A 20,908-nucleotide genomic window follows, 5' to 3' on the forward strand; every position below is an offset into this window, starting at 1 on the left:
TACATATAAAAAATGTCGTGCGCATTATCATCATCTCAGCGTTACATATTTCGTTTTTATCGAGGTGAGGTTTCTCAATCTGACGATTTAACAAGTCCGGTTTATTATAGAAGATCTTTCAACCTGAAATTATGTCATATTCCCCCGAAATCATATTTCTCGTGTATGTGGGTTTCCTTACGATGTTTCCCTTCACCGCTGATCACATGATATGTTTTTTTTTCTTTATATCCTTAATCTAAATACATGGTTTGAATGATGCCGTTAAACCACAGAGGGATTTAAATACTAGGTCCACCTAGTAGAACATTTAGGAAACAAATTAAAGAGAAGGTGCAAGTCGTGTCCACTGAAGGAGAATACCTATCTATACAAACCTCGTTTGTTTAGATTCCAATTCAAATTCAAATTCAAAAATATCTTTATTCAGTAGGTAACATAGTTACACTTTGAATCGTCAATTTTTACATAACGAACGTCTCATCCGCCTAAAACTACGGTAGCTGAATAATTAGCGAAAACGCAGTCTCTTTAACGATTGTGATTTTTTTTTACATTTTATCATTACACCGTGTTTTCCGACTCTATGTGACAGTAAGCATTATATTCATAACAAATTATGGTAAAGGTTAAAAGCATTCTTCAAAGATGATGTTACCAACAAACTTTAACTTACTGGTAGCAAAACCTACCAAAACGACTTTGCGAAATGGATCACAAAAATATAAAAATCACTTAACCGATGTAAGTGATGTATAATGTCACATGACATCCAAAGCTTTTTACTTTAACGATCGAAAGGGAGCGTAGATACTCGATCATGTAGCTCCATTCCATTATGACATATAAATAAAACATGATTAATCGTAGATTTCTACGTTTATAAATGAACCCTATTCAAAAAAGGAATATCGTTTTACATTGGAATAAGAAGAATTAACTAGGCCCGATTCCTGCAGACACCTAATTTTATTTTAAGTTATACCTGTTATTTTTTTATCCACCGAAAAGGAAAGAGACGGATAAAAAATAATAATTACTTTATTACTGTCTAACAATTATTACATAAAGATTTTTTGCATTAAGAATTATTACATTAAGCTCGATTAATCGATTATTAACGATATAATTGTAGAATTTTCGATATCGATAGTAGCTATACTATTGAATAGGTAAATCGATATTTAGTTTATTTAGGGGTAAATAATCGATAATTCGTTATTTGGCGATACTAAGTTGTAAGTTTATTTTATTTAATACATGAGCCGGGTCTTTGGCGGTTCAATATAGGACATTAAGACCCTACATTAGGGTTGATGCGGTCGCATTTTCTCATTAAGTATTAAGGAACTACCAGAGGGCTACGGGAAACTACGAGATCCGACTGGACTGTAAAAACTAGTTTTATTCGCTTTCTGTCTTTTGCTCACGAACCATACCTACATAATAGGCTTGTTTCCAACTAGTCAAATCAGTTACTTTTTACTAAACGTCCACACACGAAATTATTATGGAATCAGTAAGAAAAAGCACACTGTGACATCATAGAAAATGTGTTACATCAAATCATCAGAGAAAACGTGATAAAATGTCGGACATAAGCGCTTTATCAGAGAGGTGGGTAAGCGGCTAAGGGAGCAAGGTGGCGACTCCCGGTCCGGGCATTACTTAGCGCAGCATATTTCTCTCGCCATCCAACGGGGCAACGCTGCGAGCGTGATGGGCACATTCGGTCGAGAGGTGATAAAAGGGAGCATCTTTAATTGAGCTTTTTAATTTAGTTTTAGTAGTAAAGTTTTAATTATTATAAACGATTTTGTAAATAAGTATTTATTGTAACCCTGCCTTGAAATAAAAAAAAATAACTACTTAAAAACAATAGAACAATAGTACAGAAGTCTTTATTTAGTAATCAGAATTTTATATTTTATCTTGAACCTAGTACACTACCCGATTACCTAAATTCCTACATTTATTACCAGCAAATACACGTGTAAACACATTTGCTATTACTTTTCTTCAAACGTTAGAATAAAACAAAAACTTTTAAACACTTACATTTTATTCGATTACCTAACAAAACTAAAATTATTTACACGATCACAATAATTATATCACAAACAGTTTAGTGTTAGAAAACAAATTCAATATTTCAAAAACGGTATTACTTAAAACATACTTTTCACGTTCATTGGTGCTAATTTCTGCAGATACCATTTAATTTTCTTTTAAGTTATACCTGTAATTTTCTATTCTGATATCTAAAACAACCCTATAAAAAAATACATTGATAAATAAAATTCGCGAGGGTTATTCATTGATTTTAAAATTGACAGCTTTCAATCACCCGTCCCTTTCCTATTTGGGCGAATAAAAAAATGACAGTTGTAACTTAAAATAAAATTAAATGGTATGTACTGGAATTAGAACCATTGTAAAGGTAAATGGCACTATATTAACTACGTCACATAATATAATTAAAATATAAATATTACAATGAAGTTTTTATGAAAAATAAATAAATTATGAAGATTTAATCACAGGAGCTAAATAAATTTCCATTAAATAACGAGGAAATAATTCATAAAAAAGTATTTGATATGTGTTAGTATTTTAAGTTATGTACCTATAATAAATTTCATTTTGATATTCCAACCAATACCATAATTTAGAAATTTATTAAAAAGCAAAAGTATAATTTAGCCTGTTATGAGTATAATGTGTATCAATTTATTACACATATGTACATTACGCCCATGGTCTTTAACGGAGGTGGACAGAGGATAATTCGTTGGGAGTCGACTTGCATCTTGTACAAATAATGTATTCGAAATTAAAAAAATCATCCTATCTTTATCTTCTGATCCATAGGGTATAATTATTATTCTGTTTTAAGTACATAATCTGATGAAATATACTGTTTAACTGTTAAGTACATAATTGAATATTATTACAAAACTTTAGTCGACACTTTTCTCCAATAAAAAAAATATCAGTTACGATCAAAACTAGTCAATGAAGGAACACTGGTTATCAACATTAATGGCTTATTAAATTAACATAATAAACAGCCTTATGTAGTCTTCGTAATTTCCATAAAAACTCAGACCACAGCGATTCTCTACAAACTCCGTCATAGAATAAAAGAATAATATTATAACGTATAGAAAGGTAACCTCTCCGCCCCACACCGATATGTATCGACCGCCTCTTTGAGTTCTCAAATTCGGGAGTCTCTTGAAAAGTGTTTCTTCTATATAAACATAAATATAAACAGCCCATATACGTCCCACTGCTGGGCACAGACCTCCCCGCAGTCAACCGGAGGGGGCATGGAGCATACACGCTGCTCCATTGCGGGTTGGTGGAGGTATTTTACGGCTAATAGCCGGGACTAACGGCGTTACGTGCCCTCCGAAGCATGCAATCATCTTACTTTTTCAGAAAATCTGGTGATTCAAGTCTGGAAAGTCCTTACCAAACAAAGAACAGTCTCACAAAGTGATTTCGACAATGTCCCCATCGGGAATCGAACCAGGACCTCCAGATCTTCCAGACGTTCTAACCGCTAGACCACGGAGGCTGTTTCTTCTATACGTAGTATTGTTGTTTAGTCTATGCTAGTGCGAAAGAGACATACCAATAAAAAGAGCTGCCCTATACGCACAATGCTAATAGTAACGTCATTAGTACATTTATATAAAACAGCTGTTCTAAAATCAAAGCACGGTACCCTCAGCCTCGGCTTTTTTATTTTTATTTTTCTCCTTGTCTTGTTCGGCCATTCGCAGTGGACCATGTTTCCATTCCGCCGGGTAGCCATGTTGTCTGACGTCATCCCACCATTGTTGATCACCAGCCGCCCAGATGCAGTAGATGATGTTGGTGCCTACCAGCACCGCGAAACACACCCAGAATGCTACCCGCCATTGCACCAAGGTTGACTGGAAAAAGGAAATGAATTGTTGACAAGCAGGCTCAAGGAGGTACAGTTAAAGTACTTACACAAGTACATGAAAATGAGGTCAAGTGGTCATTTATATTAGTAAAAGAAAGAAACCAATGATTTTTTCATACACATTTTTTAATTTCTTATTTAGGGCATTAAACCGTGGAGCCGTGATAGCCCAGTTGGTAGAACGCTTGCCTCTTACTTTCAGATCGCAGGTTCGAATCCAGCACACTCCTAAACCAATGATTGTCGAATTTTTTTTACATGTTTGGATCATGAATGATTATCACGTGTTCAGCGGTGAAGGAAAACATCGTGAGGAAACCCACATTCCCGAGAAATGCATTTTCGGGTAAGTATGACCTAACCTGTATTAAACTGGTTTTCCCTTCGCAGTCGCTTCGGTAAAAAACCGGACCTATCCAATCTTCAGGTTAGGTAAGCGGACCCTGTGAAAACAGGATAACGCTAGGGAGATGATTTGGGCATTGAATGTACACTACTTTTGTTAGTTTTGTTTTTGTTTTTAAATGTTCTTTATTTCATCATTAGTATGTACAACTTAATTTGATAACATGACACTGTCTTGTTAGCAAAAAAATCTTAAATAATTAACAACGTTTATCAGGCTAATAACACCTATTAAAACTTATACTATGAATGATATCAATACATTTACGATGTTGTGGTTTCAAACTTTAAGGAAGACAAGTGAAGGGATTTGCTAACATAAACATTTCAGATAATGTTTATACATACTAGTGTTAAACTTAAAAAGTAACAGAAACAAGCATACGATCTAACATAGATCGTATGCTTGTACTAACAACTTTTGTTAGTTAATAAGTCTAACAATTATTATTTATAATATCTAAATATGAAGTGCTTCACATACCTACCATCCCATCATCGTACTTCATCTATTTTATATACAGGATGTTAGTGACATCGTACCGAAAATTCCACTAAAATTTCAGAATCATGATCATGAGCTGGATCATCCGCATTAGTACAAGCACGTACAGGCATCCGTACGGGTACATAAGTGTTCGTTACGGTGTCATAAACACCCTGTATATTAGAGATATATCGATCTTGCCATTGAAAGAAAGAAAGAAAGAAAATATTTATTTCCATATTGGACGCCACATTTACAAACTTACATTACAGAAATAAAAAAAAAAAATAGAAAAAAAAACAAAGACAAAAAGACAAATAAGACAGACATTAAATACACAATGGAGGCGCCCAAAATAAAAAAAGGATCTCCCTCAGCATAATGCCGTGACACGTGCTTAGCACGGGCCGCGGCGCTGGTATTATGGGAGACCTATCGAACGTGAGCCACGGACACACCAACTCAATTACGTACCTACTTATATACAATAAAGAAAACATACCACCACCATACCATTGCTCCTACTATCTATATCAAAATATTCGTATTAAATTAATCATGGCTCTTACTATTATTATTTTTTTTGTAATAGCCAAGAATTTTGGCTCGACTATGCCTGATGGTAAGCATAGAGAAGCCCATACTGGCCTACTAAGTGCTTCTACATCCCTTTAAAATTCCTTACATACCAAAACCAATTAACGTTCAACTCAACTATGTACCTAACGTAGAAGTTGGTATCGAAAGCCGCGAAACTAAGCCTACTGGCGCAAACTCTCAGATTCCTTAAACACTTTGAGCTATTCAATCACTTCTAAACTGGTCTGAAGTGAAACTTGTCTAAGCCATAAACACAAGCCACCCTTCAAACGTATAAAGTTCGACAGCAACCTTCCGATTCAAGGGCGATATGACAAGGCTTATTAATAAAAGCCTATTATTAAAACTTTTCGGTATTCACCCTTCAAAAAGTCGCGAACCCAATTTGTTGATCCAAAACTTGGACCCACTAAACGTCCGGAGTTCAATGAAAATATTGTTGTTCAAACAGAAACTTCGGGACCCTTGAAAGAAAACGTTTCGATATTTCGAAGGAAAATTTACAAAGTGTTCCGAAGTAATATGATATTCAGATTCTTGTTACTTTGTATAGCGTTCACTTTCCTACTTGTAATTTAAACGAAAGATTGCCATTGTAATAATCATTGAAATATTAAAATACTTGCAAATAACTTTAGTTAGGTATAATATTACCGAAATAATATTATTTTTATCTTGTCTTCAGATTCACTGTCCTTTCCCTCTCACGTTGAGGTAGCAGGTTCGAATCCAGCACAGGCCTAAACCAATGGTTGTCGAATTTGTTTTCGAATTCATGTTTTGATCATAAATGATTATCACGTGCTCAGCGGTAAAGGAAAACATCGTGAGGAAAATCACATTCCCGAGAAATTGCATTTTCGGAGGTATGTGACCTAACCTGTATTAGGCTGATTTTCTGGCTGGCATAACTGGCATGAATATATATTTTTAAAAGTTATATTATGTACTCACATCAGGCGTCAAAAGTCCTATCAAATAAGGCGTGATGATGCCAGATATCGTTGATGTCCCATTGATCATCGCAGTCAGGGAACCGGCATAATTAGGTGCCAAGTCTAGGGCATTCACCTGAAAAAAAATAAAGAAGATTTTTGAAATTTCAAAAATAGATTTCATTTTGACTCTATAACAAATCGTTGTGATTTTTTATGGGTACCGTTACGGTGGTCCGTAACGGGACTTATTTTATATTAATTTACTTATTTTATATTAGGATTTATTTATATTAATTATTTCTTTATGAAGTTACATACAGCACTACATTGTAACCTAATGCGCTGAATGACAAGAAAATAACAAAATAAACAACGAATGAAGAGAAAAGATAAATAAGACTATAAATAACATAAAAAATATTGCGAACATGAAAGGAGAATGGGCGAATCTGGTCCAAGAACCTCCACTGATGAGACTTATATGTAATGAAAGCTTATGCTTTCTCTATGAATCTGGCAAAGTTCTATCAGATTCTGTCCCGGGGTTCTTTTTTTACGGCCATGTTTGTCCTGGCTAAAAATGTGATAAAATACAGCGGGAGCTAAAGTCGGCTCAAGATTTGTTGCGGGATAACTAAGTCTACATAAATAATTATGTATCATATTGTATATCATTTTAAAGAGGATCTTTTCCAGAATCCGAAACATAAAAAAAAAAAACAAAAAAAAATCTTTTTGTAAGCGAATTATAGTCAATTTATATCTGCAGCGCCATTGTTTCTCGGTAGCTAAGTTCAAGTTTCATGCCTTTTACCCCTTCCAAAAGTATCTTACCGATTTTTTTTATATTGCTTCCGGAATTTGATCTGAGTGATAATAACAAGAAAAATAAATAGACACCTCTCCGATAGAGACCGCCTAAGCTATTGCCTATTGCAAGAAATCGTCATCATTAGCAAGTCATTACGGTATTGCATATAAGCTTATCAGCAACTTGGACCTTGGTCCAAGAACCTCCACTGGTGAGACTTGCATGTAATGATAGCTTATACTTGTCCTATGATTCTGGCAAAGTTCTATCAAACTCTGTCCTAGGGTTTTTTTACGGCCATGTTTGTCCTGAGTGTACAATAGTGGACTGCAAAATCACCTCAGGATTTGTTGTCGAAAAACTATTTAACTAAGTCTATACACATAATTATATATCATAATTTATATCAATTTTAAAGGGGAAGGTTATCAGAATCAGAAACACAAATAAAAAAAATGCATTAAGTATGTAAACGACTTTTAGCCAACTCACGTCCGTAGCACCATTTTTCTCAGCAGCTACGTACGAGTTTCGCGCCTTCCAACCTTTCCAAAGAAGCCCAATCATTTTTTCCTTCTTCTGATATTGCATTCTTAACCTGACAAGTGACAACAACAAGAAATAAAATAGATACCATTCCGATAGAGGCCGCGTAAGCTATGGACCTATTGCAAGATAACGTACTCAAAGGCTAGTCATTATAATCCAACAGACGTAACATGATTAGAATGCGGCGGGACGGAAATGTAGTACATCGCCTTATGCGAAAGAGACGAAATATGTGTCTCTTTAACACTAACAGTATACAGCTTAGTACGAGAGAAACAAGAAATAAGTCATTCTAATCAAGATGCAATACAATGACTCTTATTGTATACAAAAGAAACACATTTATTAATCAAGTTCAGGCAATAACTGGTGCAAAAGGCGGCTTTATTGCCAAGGTAGCAATTACTACCAGGCAACCTTACGTTTACGATACGTTAGTTGTACCATTCGGCATTGTTTATAATATAATACAAGATATAAGCCTGGATTAATAAAACAAGATTGTGGTGAAAGAAAACATACTACATTTGCGTCCTCCCGCATTCTAAACATGTTACGTCTGTTGGATTATAATGACTAGCCTTTGAGTACGTTATCTTGCAATAGGTCCATAGCTCACGCGGCCTCTATCGGAATGGTATCTATTTTATTTCTTCTTATTTTTTATTTTTTTTCTTTGTTGTCACTTGTCAGGTTAAAGTCAATTTCAGAAGAAGGAAAAAAAAATTGGGCTTCTTTGGAAAGGTTGGAAGGCGCGAAACTCGTACGTAGCTGCTGAGAAAAATGGTGCTACGGACGTGAGTTGGCTAAAAGTCGTTTACATACTTAATGCATTTTTTTTATTTGTGTTTCTGATTCTGATAACCTTCCCCTTTAAAATTGATATACATTATGATATATAATTATGTATATAGACTTAGTTAAATAGTTTTTCGACAACAAATCCTGAGGTGATTTTGCAGTCCACTACTGTACACTCAGGACAAACATGGCCGTAAAAAAAACCCTAGGACAGAGTTTGGTAGAACTTTGCCAGAATCATAGGACAAGTATAAGCTATCATTACATGCAAGTCTCGCCAGTGGAGGTTCTTGGACCAAGTTCCAAGTTGCTGATAAGCTTATATGCAATACCGTAATGACTTGCTAATGATGACGATTTCTTGCAATAGGCAATAGCTTAGGCGGTCTCTATCGGAGAGGTGTCTATTTATTTTTCTTGTTATTATCACTCAGATCAAATTCCGGAAGCAATATAAAAAAAATCGGTAAGATACTTTTGGAAGGGGTAAAAGGCATGAAACTTGAACTTAGCTACCGAGAAACAATGGCGCTGCAGATATAAATTGACTATAATTCGCTTACAAAAAGATTTTTTTTTTGTTTTTTTTTATGTTTCGGATTCTGGAAAAGATCCTCTTTAAAATGATATACAATATGATACATAATTATTTGTGTAGACTTAGTTATCCAGCAACAAATCTTGAGTCGATTTTAGCTCCCACTGTATTTTATCACATTTTTAGCCAGGACAAACATGGCCGTAAAAAAAGAACCCCGGGACAGAATCTGATAGAACTTTGCCAGAATCATAGGGAAAGCATAAGCTTTCATTACATATAAGTCTCATCAGTGGAGGTTCTTGGACCAAGTTTCATACAAAAGTGCCCATTGTCATTTAAAAGGCAACACACAGAAAAAAATATAAAAACATAACATAAACAGCCTATAAATGTCCCACTGCTGGGCACAGGCCTCCCCTCAATCACCCGGAGGGGGTATAATAATAATAGAAAAAAAAACAGTAAATAATCAGTAAAACTTATTTCAAAAAATATTCTACTACTCTTTGTTTCCTACGCAGTTTTTACGTTTATGATCAGCATTTCCCTAAGAAGCATATAAAAAAAAAATCTACTCTGGCGAACAGTTTTGTTATTGGATTACACATTTACTAGTCCCGAGATGGGAAACACACACTTACGTTCAATTACATTTCGCTACACTCTAGGGACATATTCGACTTTGCGTTAATTTAGAAATTGAAGTAGTAGGTACCTTCATGCCACTGTAGAAGCCTCCCATAAGAGCCATGGACGCGATGAAGTAAGCCACCGCTGCGTATCGATCGCATCCTGCGTATGAGGCTAATATGATGCATATTGCTGGACCCGTTGCCGCTGGAATACATAAAAAGGGTCATATGTAGACGCCTTAATCAACGTAATGTAGCACTACTTTTAAATAGATATAACCCTCGCGGCACGGCAACCACGCCACGCGGCGTGAATTATATCGACCCATAGCCGTTCGAGGAATATCTACGCAGATAAAATTCGCTTTGTTTATAGGTCGAAGCCCTCGATATATTCGCGCCGCGCGCGGCGTGGTTATCATGCAGGAAGTGTTCCGAGCGGAATCGGTCTCAAGTTAAAACACACACGACCGCGAAGATTATAAAAAAAAATCTGCCCCTAGAAATTTTTTTAGACATTAAAGTTGTCAAAAATCAACAACGTATGTGGTATTAATGGGTAGTTACGATAAATAATCTTTTTTCATAAGGAGGTTGGTTGTCTGTTCCTCACTAAAAAGTTACCCCAAAAGTTATAACACCAGCTCTTTGAGCCTGCGTCGCGTTTAGAAATGTTTGTGTATTAGTAAATAAGTGTTTTGTGTATTTTTGTAGTGTCTAAGTTAGTAAATAAATATTTTTTCATAGATTGATGTTCTATCCAGATACATCAGATACGTCAGTGTGAGTACACTGACGACACTACACACTATAAATTAATCAAGTTTAAGTATTTGAGTAAATACTTAAACTTGATTAATTTATAGTAGTTCAATGTCCTGTTGTAGTTTGATACCTGACAACTATCCATTAACCATTAGTCCAATTCGCAGCGGCGCGTTCGGGTAGAGTAACGTGCATTTACAGTAATAAAGGGCGTATATACATATAAAGGGCGTACATATGTATAAGATAAACCAAACTTACTGCATGGGGTCATACTCGTATTATTTTATTACGTTATTAGGTGGACGTGCTATATTTGCAAAATTATTGACATTTGTTTACCCAATGAGCCGCAAATCACCTCCTTAAAAACCTTTTTGAAACTCACATTTTGATGTGATTATTTCAACAAAACCTCAAATTCAATTACCCAATTCATTTACATTCAAAATGAAAATAGAGACCACAAATTATTACTTAGATTGAAACTAGAAATGTAAATAATTTATTGCGACAATGTGCACTAGCGTGTCTATTGCAAAGTTTTGTTAACAAAAATCACACCTGAATGTGATTTTACAAAAAGGCGCTTAAAGTTTTTGCCATAAGGCGACGAAATAAGTCATTTAATGAAATGAGATACCAGCAATGTAAATCTACCACAAGATAACACAAAACTCGTCAAAATGCAAATAAACAAATTAGACTGAAAACATAAAATTGTACTTAGTAATCAACTTTCTTGGGCTCATGACAATGCAAAGCTTTATATCCAGATTTAATGGAAGTCATCATGGGTCTTGATTAGTTGTCTGTTAGATGAAATCTAAACACGCCTGTAAATTGTATCATGTTGGGGGGATTTTCCTAAATCACAACTGGTGCAACAGATAACCAAATACGTATTAAACAATGATAAATAACATAACACATAGCAACATGCCTACATCCCCGAAGGAGCAGAGGAGTACATACACCCAATCCTCGCCAGATATCATTCATTTACTATTACCCATTACCTATTTATCCGAGCCCAAATCCTGGAAATCACGATTTATCAATCATCTATGATCCAAACATGAATTTTAATTCTGGAAATCGAATGCAATGGTGGTGGTGGTGAGTTCATAGAATAAAATATTACCGATAGTAGTGTGAATAATTCTTCCAGTCTTGATGGTGTGCCATTTTCTTTTGACACAAACGTCACAAACCCAACCAAAGATGAAGGAGCTGACCCACATAGCAAGGTAGGGGATAGCAGTAAGGGTGCCAGTGGCAGCAATATTGAACTTCAGGACGTCTGTCATGTACTTCGGCAAATCTGTCACCATGGTGTAATAGCCCCAATCGTGTCCGACCTGTAAAGTGATAACGAAAAAGAATAAGTGACCACTTCATTAGTTTTAAAACCATTTCATTGATATATTTTTTTGATGAACGTAATTGTAAACGACGATATTGTCAGTTATTACTTTAATACAGGAAAAAGAACAATAGCGGGATTTTTTTTTTCACTCAACAAAAAACCAGAGTACGAGTATCATTTACTGATTCCATTTCCTTAAAAAAATAGAAAGTAATTTAGGTAATTAAATCCAAAATGAGGACAAACTATCGTTTATTTTCAACGTAGGATCATCAACTTACTGAGAGTCAAGGTTCTATTTTAGTTAAAAAAAATATACTGTTATACCACTTACACCCTAAAGGCAGACCGTGTTACGACTGAAGAGAAGCGGCACAAAAAATTCCTCGACAAAACTCGTTTTTTGAGAATCATCAGCTATTTTTGGTAAATAAATTATCAAATAAAAGTCAATGTTTGTTTGTTCTTACAAAACGAATACTTACAGCAGCAAAAAGCAGGGCCCATACGGGAACTGATCTCACTATAGCCTTCCATGGTACCGGATCCCGAACACTGCTTGTTTCAGCGCTTGTTACGTGTTCATTCAAATATTTTAGCTCTTCGTCGGAAATATAAGGATGAGTATTTGGTGTACTGTAGCAGAGTAAGCTCTGAAAAGAAAAGAAAAAAAACATAAGACAAGGTTTTGGTTCAATTCAACCTATAACGGCAGCCTACTCTATAACAACCACATAATTTTGGCACAGTTGAATAATATTCGAACGAATGTCTTTTCAGACAATACACAAAACTTATCTACTGGACTCTACCTTTATCACAGTTTAGCTGGAGTCACTCCTTCCAAAAATATGTTGTAACCCGTTCGTTCTGGTCTCTTTTTATTTTAGGTTAAAATCTATGTAAGAACACCATATCAGTACAATTTGCTTCTCGTCTTAAGTAAGAACATGGAAACTTACCCAAAAAATGAACCATAAGACGCCAAAAGCGCCAAAGAAATAGAACACGTTGGCCCAGTCCTTGTCTCCAGCCATGAGGAACCCTGACATGAATGAGCCGAAGATATTTCCTATTTGAGCACCTCCGAAGACCAAAGCCCCTTGACGAGACCTCTCGTGAGGTGGGACCCATCTAGCCAGCACAATCATCAGAGCCGGCATCGTTGGACCCTGAAGTGAAGAATTTAACATTAGAACCTTAAAACCTACTTGGAAGAAAAAGTGATTAAGGCAGGATCAAAATAATACATAAAATTCAAAGAGCCAATTCCAGCGATGATATTATCGACAATCGATTACAACTAACTATATTTTAGAATTCAGTTCCATACTCTTATATCTCGAATAAAATCCAAACTAGATATTTGAGCAGTTGTGAATTACATAATTAGGTACGGTAAATAAAAAGTCCCCGCATTGAGGAAGAGGTAGGTATCTACCTACATAATTAAGGAGGAAAGTTAGCAATTCCGTATCTTTTTTAATAATTCACAACGAAGTGAGATCTGTTGAATAAGGTATTATGTATAAGGGGAAAACCTTGCCGTTTCAATAGAGTAATTAATGTAACTGTGTATTTTGTTCACTAGTTCTTATGCGCAATAATGTCTTATGCATATATGCATGATAGATATTTGATTGTCAATATTCACTACCTAATTGCATAAATCGGAGCGCTGAGGGTTTTTCCCAGATATTTGACAGTAAAGTAAAAATATTTCCACTTGCAAATATTAAAACTTCTTTTAAAGTATGTGTAATCATGACACTCAGCCATCCGACTTCGTGCTATCTCCGGAGCACGCTAGGTACTCTACCTTTTAATCTAAATTAAACTTTATAATATAACTTACCTCACCCATACCTTGCAGGACTCTCAATATGAACAAGCCGACTGCACCACCAGCTTTGACCACCACGGGGGTAAGCATCGTAAAGATGGCCGTGCTAAGGAGACCAATGCCCAACGTCCATTTCCCGCCATATTTCTCTGCCAAATACCCACCAGGTATATGAGTTAAGGCATAGCCATAGTAAAACCCACTGAGGATCAGTCCTTGTGTTGACTCTGACCAATCGAAAATTGCATGCTGAAATAGAAAAAAAACAGCATTGGAATGCTGGACAAGATAGTCATTTATATTAGCGTCAAAATGGCGGGACCAAATTGTTTAATGCTGAAATTGCATTATTGTTACCTACCACCACTACCACCACCACCACTATACTACCTATTCACTACTATTTGGTACCTAAACTAAAAAATGTGGTAAGTATGTAACAATTATCTAGCTCCGATTCGCCGTTTTCTCTGGTGCCGCTATCTTGATATCAAAATGCCGGGACCAGTGTTTAACGTGTACATCTTTTGAATGAGAAAGGTACTAGATTTTTTTTAGTTTAGGTATCAAATAGTTGTGGATAGATAGTATATCTAACAATAATAATATGCAATTTCAATATTAAGCAATTGGTCCCGCCATTTTGACGCTAATTAATTTACGGTATTATAATATTAAATGGCGATGGTCTGATAATTGTGTGGTAAAACTGTCCGTGATTTTTAACATGACCGTTATGAAGATGGCTTCATCAAAGTGCAAAGGAGAAGGGACTGCCGACAGTGAGTATGAACTACTCGCGCCGGCCACTGCGATGTAGTGTTGGCGATCAATACTATCGAAGTTTACAGAAATAAAACAATTGATATTATCGTAATGTAGTATGAATATGTCAAAATATTACATTTCGCTTTTAACCATAATGAAGCTACGAAATGTTTCGAGTCGTTTACATTCTCAAACACGATAATAGTACTTTAAAATTAAGGCGAAAAAACATTGCGAGGTATGTGTCCTTTACGCTGTACGCCGGAAGCGTCTCAATATGTGTATGTGTGGCGAGGCACATGCCAGAATTAAGATGAAGGTAATGTGTTAGTTTTACTAACAACGGAGTATTAAAGATAGATAGCATAATTATGGCGTGCGGGGCATTTGCCTCGCAATTTTTGTAAGGCCCTTTAGAGTGTCTGCGAGTTGTCTTTCTGATTGATAACTTGTTGCACTACTCACTTACACGTTATCATAGAAAATACGGTATATAATACTTACTGGATTAACAGTAACAGTTCCGTTAGCCGATACTTCGCTATCATCGGGACACGCGTCGGGGTCATAGTGTAGGTCTTCATACTTGGTATTGTTGACCATCTGAGTGACAGCGAGGTTGAGGCAAACCCGCATGGTGTACGCGTTGCACACAGCCAGTAGACCCATGATGCCCAGAACATACCGCTGAGGAATTAGGAACACTGAGCGGAGAAAACGATAAATTTAGTATACAGGAGAAATCAAATATATAAAATTATAAAAGGGTGGATGATGGTTCCGAATTCGGTTTACGGCAACCAATATAAGTACCCTATTGAACAAAGCATAATTAAAATAAGAGTAGCGCAGATATGTAGTACATCGCCTAGTGCGAGAGAGACGAGAGATAATATCCGTCTAATTATGTTAGTTTCAATAGGGTATAAACAAGATTTTAAGATAAAGTGTTACATATAGTTGAAGCACGTTTGAATAGAATAGAGATTTCATAGGTAAATAAAGTAGGTCAAGTCGGACAAAACCTTCAATCGACGTGATGGAATATGAAGCAAACTTCACCATGCTACTCTAGTGTGAATTAAACGTGCTTATAGAGTTGAGGAGCTCGGTGGCGCAGCGGTAAACGCGCTCGGTCTGCGATTGTTGAAGTTAAGCAACTTTCGCAAAGGCCGGTCATAGGATGGGTGACCACAAAAAAAAAAGTTTTCATCTCGAGCTCCTCCGTGCTTCGGAAGGCACGTTAAGCCGTTGGTTCCGGCTGCATTAGCAGTCGTTAATAACCACCAATCCGCACTGGGCCCGCGTGGTGGTTTAAGGCCCGATCTCCCTATCCATCCATAGGGAAGGCCCGTGCCCCAGCAGTGGGGACGTTAATGGGCTGGTGATGATGATGACGATGATAGAGTTTTATAGCTCTCTAAAATACTATTTATGAATAAGTAACCAAATGTAAATCAGCGTTTGAATGTTATGTTATCAGTAAACATTCTGGTTTGTAAGCACTATGAAACTTTAATGTTGTTTTCAATGAACACAACAAGACTACAAGACTTCAAGTTTGCTAATACGTCTTTGTAAGTGTAGATAAGTTAGGTAAAGTAATGCACACTTAGAGCCGATTGCACACAAGCGGTTCTCAAAATGCAGCTTAACTTAGCGACTACTGTGCTTAAAACCATTTGAAACTTTAGATTCCTATCCAGCTTAGACGAAACAACATTAAAAGCTTAGACAGCTGGAGAACTCCCAACCAAATCAACCGTAAGCCTTTATCGTAAAATAACATGACCAAATCACCGTCATCTCATTTCAAGTCACGTAGAAAAAATATATTGCATTGTATTTCCGTTAAACCAAATTGAAATAAATTACTTACATTTGGATATCCTTTGCCGCCATTTTGGTAACATAATTGTTGTTAGGAATAGATATTTTTACGTTGTTTTTATCTGCTCTGGGGCCAATCTGAAACAAAGGTAAATATTTTTTTATTTACTATTAATATTCGACGTGGCTCTGGTGTCTCGTTGAGTTATGGTCCTAAAGTTCTAACACTTAACGGAGAGATATCAGACAGTTATAAGACAGGCCCTTAATGACACAAATTTGCTTTGAGTGTATCACAATGTAACGCATGTGTTTATGTGTCATCTTGTAGTATTATCATGTAAGTATATTGTTTATAAATCTTATTATAATTTCTAGTTAATCAGATTAGGTCGTAACACTCCACTGAAGATTCTAGGTTAGGTATTGTTTGCTAAGCCACTCAGACACTGATGTAAAAGATAAATAATTTCATGAGAAATTTTAAAATTATGAAAGTTTGCTATTTGTTGTCGAATTCATGTTTGAATCATAAATTATCACGTGTTCAGCGGTGAAGAAAACATCGTGCGGAAACCGGAGGAGGTATGTGACCTAACCTGTATGGGGCTGGTTTTCCCTTCGCGGATTAGAAGGTCAGACAGGCAGTCACTTCTGTGAAAGCCGAACCTGTCAAATCTTCAGGTTAGGTAAGCGGACTCTGTGGAAAAACGGGATAATGCTAGATGATGATGATGAAAGTTTGTTATTTACTTATGAGTAAGTAGACGTAAATATAGTTTATTTTCGAATAAAACAGATTTAAGTCACTTACAATAAAATGACTCTTATCTTCAATGAGATGAATCTAATTAATAATCTTATTCAAGCGATACTTGATAACAGACACTTCAAGAACAAACTTAAATCGAATATTTTACGAATGCTTGCAACCTTATAGAAGGGCGTTTGATAAGTGGTTATCATTATTCGGTCAATGACATTACCTTTCTATCTATATTGAACCACAGGTATAATTAAAGGTACCTTGAACACAGACTTATTTTAACGTTTGACATATTATACATATAAACAGTAAATGATTATATACAAGACAAAAAAAGTTTACAGATGTATAAAGAGATGTTTTGATCCTAATTAGTGTATTTTTTCTGAAGAAATGTGTCGATAAAAGCTACCTATTTCTTACATCAGGTGTCGCTACTGTTGAGTATTCTTAAATTTTGACAGTTTCCCACATAATTTAAGTAAACTGCGCAGCGTTTAACTGCAAAATCATAGTGCTATATTTATCCCCTATTATGCATTGGTTAGAAAAACGTATTTTCAATTAAAACTGTCTTTTTTTCCAACTGCCTGCTTTTCTTTTTCGTAAGTCATCCTTCAGAGGGGATAAACTCTACGTTGCTCAACATTTTATAGCAATTTATCGCGAAGTTTAGCTGGACAGTAAGGAGAATTGTAAAATATAGGAATAATCTAGGAGTGACCATTGCCTACATTTGAGCTTCTAGTTTTTATCCTCATTGAATTAAAGACTTTAGTCTTCCGGTAGAAAAGTTAAGGAAATTAAAAAATAAAATGTACTTATTGTTTAATAGGTACGCGGTTTTACAAAGTACTTATATACACGATTAACACATGTAGAATATAAGATTGGACATTTAACTATTACGCAGATATGATAATAGGTATTAAGTGAGAAGCATTAATATAATTTACTTTTATCGTTACAATCTAAAAAAGCCAGGTATAAGGGTATTTGACATAAAAATAAACTGGTTCCATTCAGAATGATTAACAAATGTATGCGCAAAAAAAATGTTTCTTAATAATTTTCCTTGACCATCTACCGATTTTAAAATTACTTTGTAAAATTGCGAACTTGTGATTGCATGAGCCATGTCAGTGGCCTCAGGCAATTCTATGTAGCCCTGACACTAGGGTTGATAAGGCCAATAACCAACCTTACCTACAACCCACACGACAGAAGAAGTCACGCAATTGAATAATGATATTGTTAATTAAAGAAATACCTCATCATAGGTAGGAGAGAGCCTAACAAAACGGATCTAATAACATGGCTTTCAATTTATTTAATACCTCGTCAAGAATTCCCAGCTTGGTTTGGAATTCTCATTCGACATAAATGCGCGTTTTCCTTATAACTCAAGGAAAGGAGATCTCATTTTTTTTCTTAAACGTTGAAAAGAATCGACCAAGTACGTTTCAGACAGATATAAACTTAAGGTTCCGTAGCTTGCCTGCCATAACTCTAAATGTTTGCATCACATCGGAAAGAGGTGTTTTTATTAAGCCCCGCTCGCCGCAGTGCACCCGTATGCTCCACGCCTTGCTCTGTGTTATATGCTCTGTGATGTACTATAACTACTATTTATACGTACGTAACACATGTTTCGCCACTAATAGGAAGGTAAATACACATAATTCAATCCGAATAGAAATATCTTTAATGACTTTCTTCTAATCGTGTCGATGGCAAACTAAATAGTATCCGCCCAAAACTTGGCAACAAGTATGGCGCTATCTGCAGCGCTCATCAGATCCTCCTGCGTGCAGGTGTTCGGGCACGCAGGACACGATGTAAGATGTTCCATCAATTACTTTAGTAAGTAATATTATTAACATGACACCGTATTGGTATAATAATAACAATGTTTCGATGGACGATAGAACAAACTGGATAACTTTTACAATGGTTTCATGTACTTTGAGTACGATACCCTAAATATTAAGGAAAAACCACCCGAAATAAAATTGTATACTTGTTCAAATGTTCATATTATTCAAAATTTGCCGTATCCTTACTTAGGTGTCATAAAAACGTTATAACAGCCTATTTAAAAATATTATGTCATGGAATATTATAAATTAACGCTTTTTAAATAAAGAAAAACCGCCCTAGATACATGAACTACAAAACAAACACAAAAAAGCGCAATGGAAAAACACGCAGAAACTAAAAAGTAAAAAAAAATGTATTTGCATTTATTTTTTACGATACAACAAAACACAAATTTTATAAAGAAATTATATTTTTATTTATGTACAAAATTTAACCCTGAAAATTAATTTAAATATTTACCTCTACAATAATCAATTATTTTTGGAGTTGATACCGTAGTAATTTAGTTGGGCTAGGACCGGCTCAAAGAATAATTGATTATTGTAAATATTTAAATTCTTTTGGAACACCCAAGTAGCCACGGTTTATGTAATAAATAATATCTGATATCTAACAAAGAATTCTAACTCCTGACTTTTCAAGGTCACGACTCCGACGTCGATGACGATCTTCCATCATCAGGTCACTTGATATTATAACTAGCAGTCTGAATATGCGTACAGTAGTGAAAGAATTTTCCTTTAACTCTTAACCATTGAGGAGTTAACCTTCCATCAACAATTCAGCCACATATTTTTTTATAATCAGACGTAAATACTGGTGTAGCTTTGAAGAATACACTTAAAAAATTACCTGTGCCCAGACCCGTCCGTGCTAGAATTTTTTTATATTTAAATTTTCTCTTTCTGAGTTTCCCTTAGCACGGGTAAAGGCTATAAAAACAAAAATCATTGTGCTTATAAAATTTGAGGGTTGCTCTCGATTTCTCAGGGATCGTCATCAGATCATGATGTTGATAACGGGACCACCTGGGAACCATACCCTTTTGAATAAAAAAATAATTATCCAAATCGGCCCAAGCGTCCGTTATCGGGAAAATACATTAAAAAAAAGATCCCCTCCTTTTCTGAAGTCGGTTAAAAAGGCACTACATGCACGTGTCATACGATTATTGTTCCACGCCCGTAACTTCATACATACCACATTCTTAAATACATCTGTTACTACATTTAGTCATGTCTCAAAAATTGCTTATTTTGGAAAATTTTCCACAGTTGAATGAAACATGGACACCTGTGCAACCTCAGGGTTGCTAACCTAACCTAACCTAGCCAAAATGCTTTTCGTTTTCGTAACCGCTATCTTCTTCTCTCTAGTCTTTTTAATGGGTCTAATGAGTAGTGGATATCGCCGTATATAATGATTATAACTAATCAGTAAAATAACAAGAGTAATGTTTCCTTTTATTTTAGAAGAAAATATGATGGAACTTTGAAACTATTTATTTACTTCTATGCTGTTCTGGGAGCAAATAAAAAACATAGAACACGTTCAGCTGCTTGTCTTCCCGGGCATGTCGTAAAAACCGACAGAGGGATTGTGTCCTCTAACATGATGGACTAATGTTATGGGCGATAGGCTGATCCCCTATCACCATACGGTTCATCATATCCAGCTTACGACATCGTATCAACAGTGGCTGCAAGTTGTCTTTGATTACTTGTGGCTCTGCCCACCCCATTAGGGATAACGGGCGTGAGTTTATGTATGTATGTACGTATGAAACTATTTATTTTCTAATAAGTTTACTTATTTGATTGTACCATAGAATAAACAATGGACAATACCAATATTCTTGACACCACTTCATCACTATTACACATAACTTGACAACTCCGGCGACGATCTGAGCTATCCATTTGATTGATAAGTAATGGTGTCGCTTTCAGCAGAGACTTCCTAAC

General features: G+C 35.6%; 1 protein-coding gene across 1 annotated transcript in view; it reads right to left on the minus strand.

The window, feature by feature from the left end:
• Positions 1-2,044: 2,044 nt before the first annotated feature.
• The window catches only part of LOC126368904 (putative inorganic phosphate cotransporter), a 32,619-nt gene continuing 13,755 nt past the window's right edge, over positions 2,045-20,908 (minus strand). The window contains exons 2-10 of the mRNA XM_050013136.1: positions 16,347-16,435; positions 14,972-15,171; positions 13,712-13,948; positions 12,819-13,028; positions 12,342-12,509; positions 11,632-11,848; positions 9,806-9,927; positions 6,405-6,521; positions 2,045-3,944 (exon numbers count right to left, since the gene is read on the minus strand). Coding sequence (XP_049869093.1) covers positions 3,720-3,944; positions 6,405-6,521; positions 9,806-9,927; positions 11,632-11,848; positions 12,342-12,509; positions 12,819-13,028; positions 13,712-13,948; positions 14,972-15,171; positions 16,347-16,380 — 1,530 coding nt within the window. The 5' untranslated portion in view covers positions 16,381-16,435 and the 3' untranslated portion in view covers positions 2,045-3,719. The remainder of the gene's footprint in view (positions 3,945-6,404; positions 6,522-9,805; positions 9,928-11,631; positions 11,849-12,341; positions 12,510-12,818; positions 13,029-13,711; positions 13,949-14,971; positions 15,172-16,346; positions 16,436-20,908) is intronic.

Source organism: Pectinophora gossypiella, chromosome 8 (genome assembly GCF_024362695.1).
Source record: "Pectinophora gossypiella chromosome 8, ilPecGoss1.1, whole genome shotgun sequence".
Taxonomy (NCBI): Eukaryota; Metazoa; Arthropoda; class Insecta; order Lepidoptera; family Gelechiidae; genus Pectinophora; species Pectinophora gossypiella.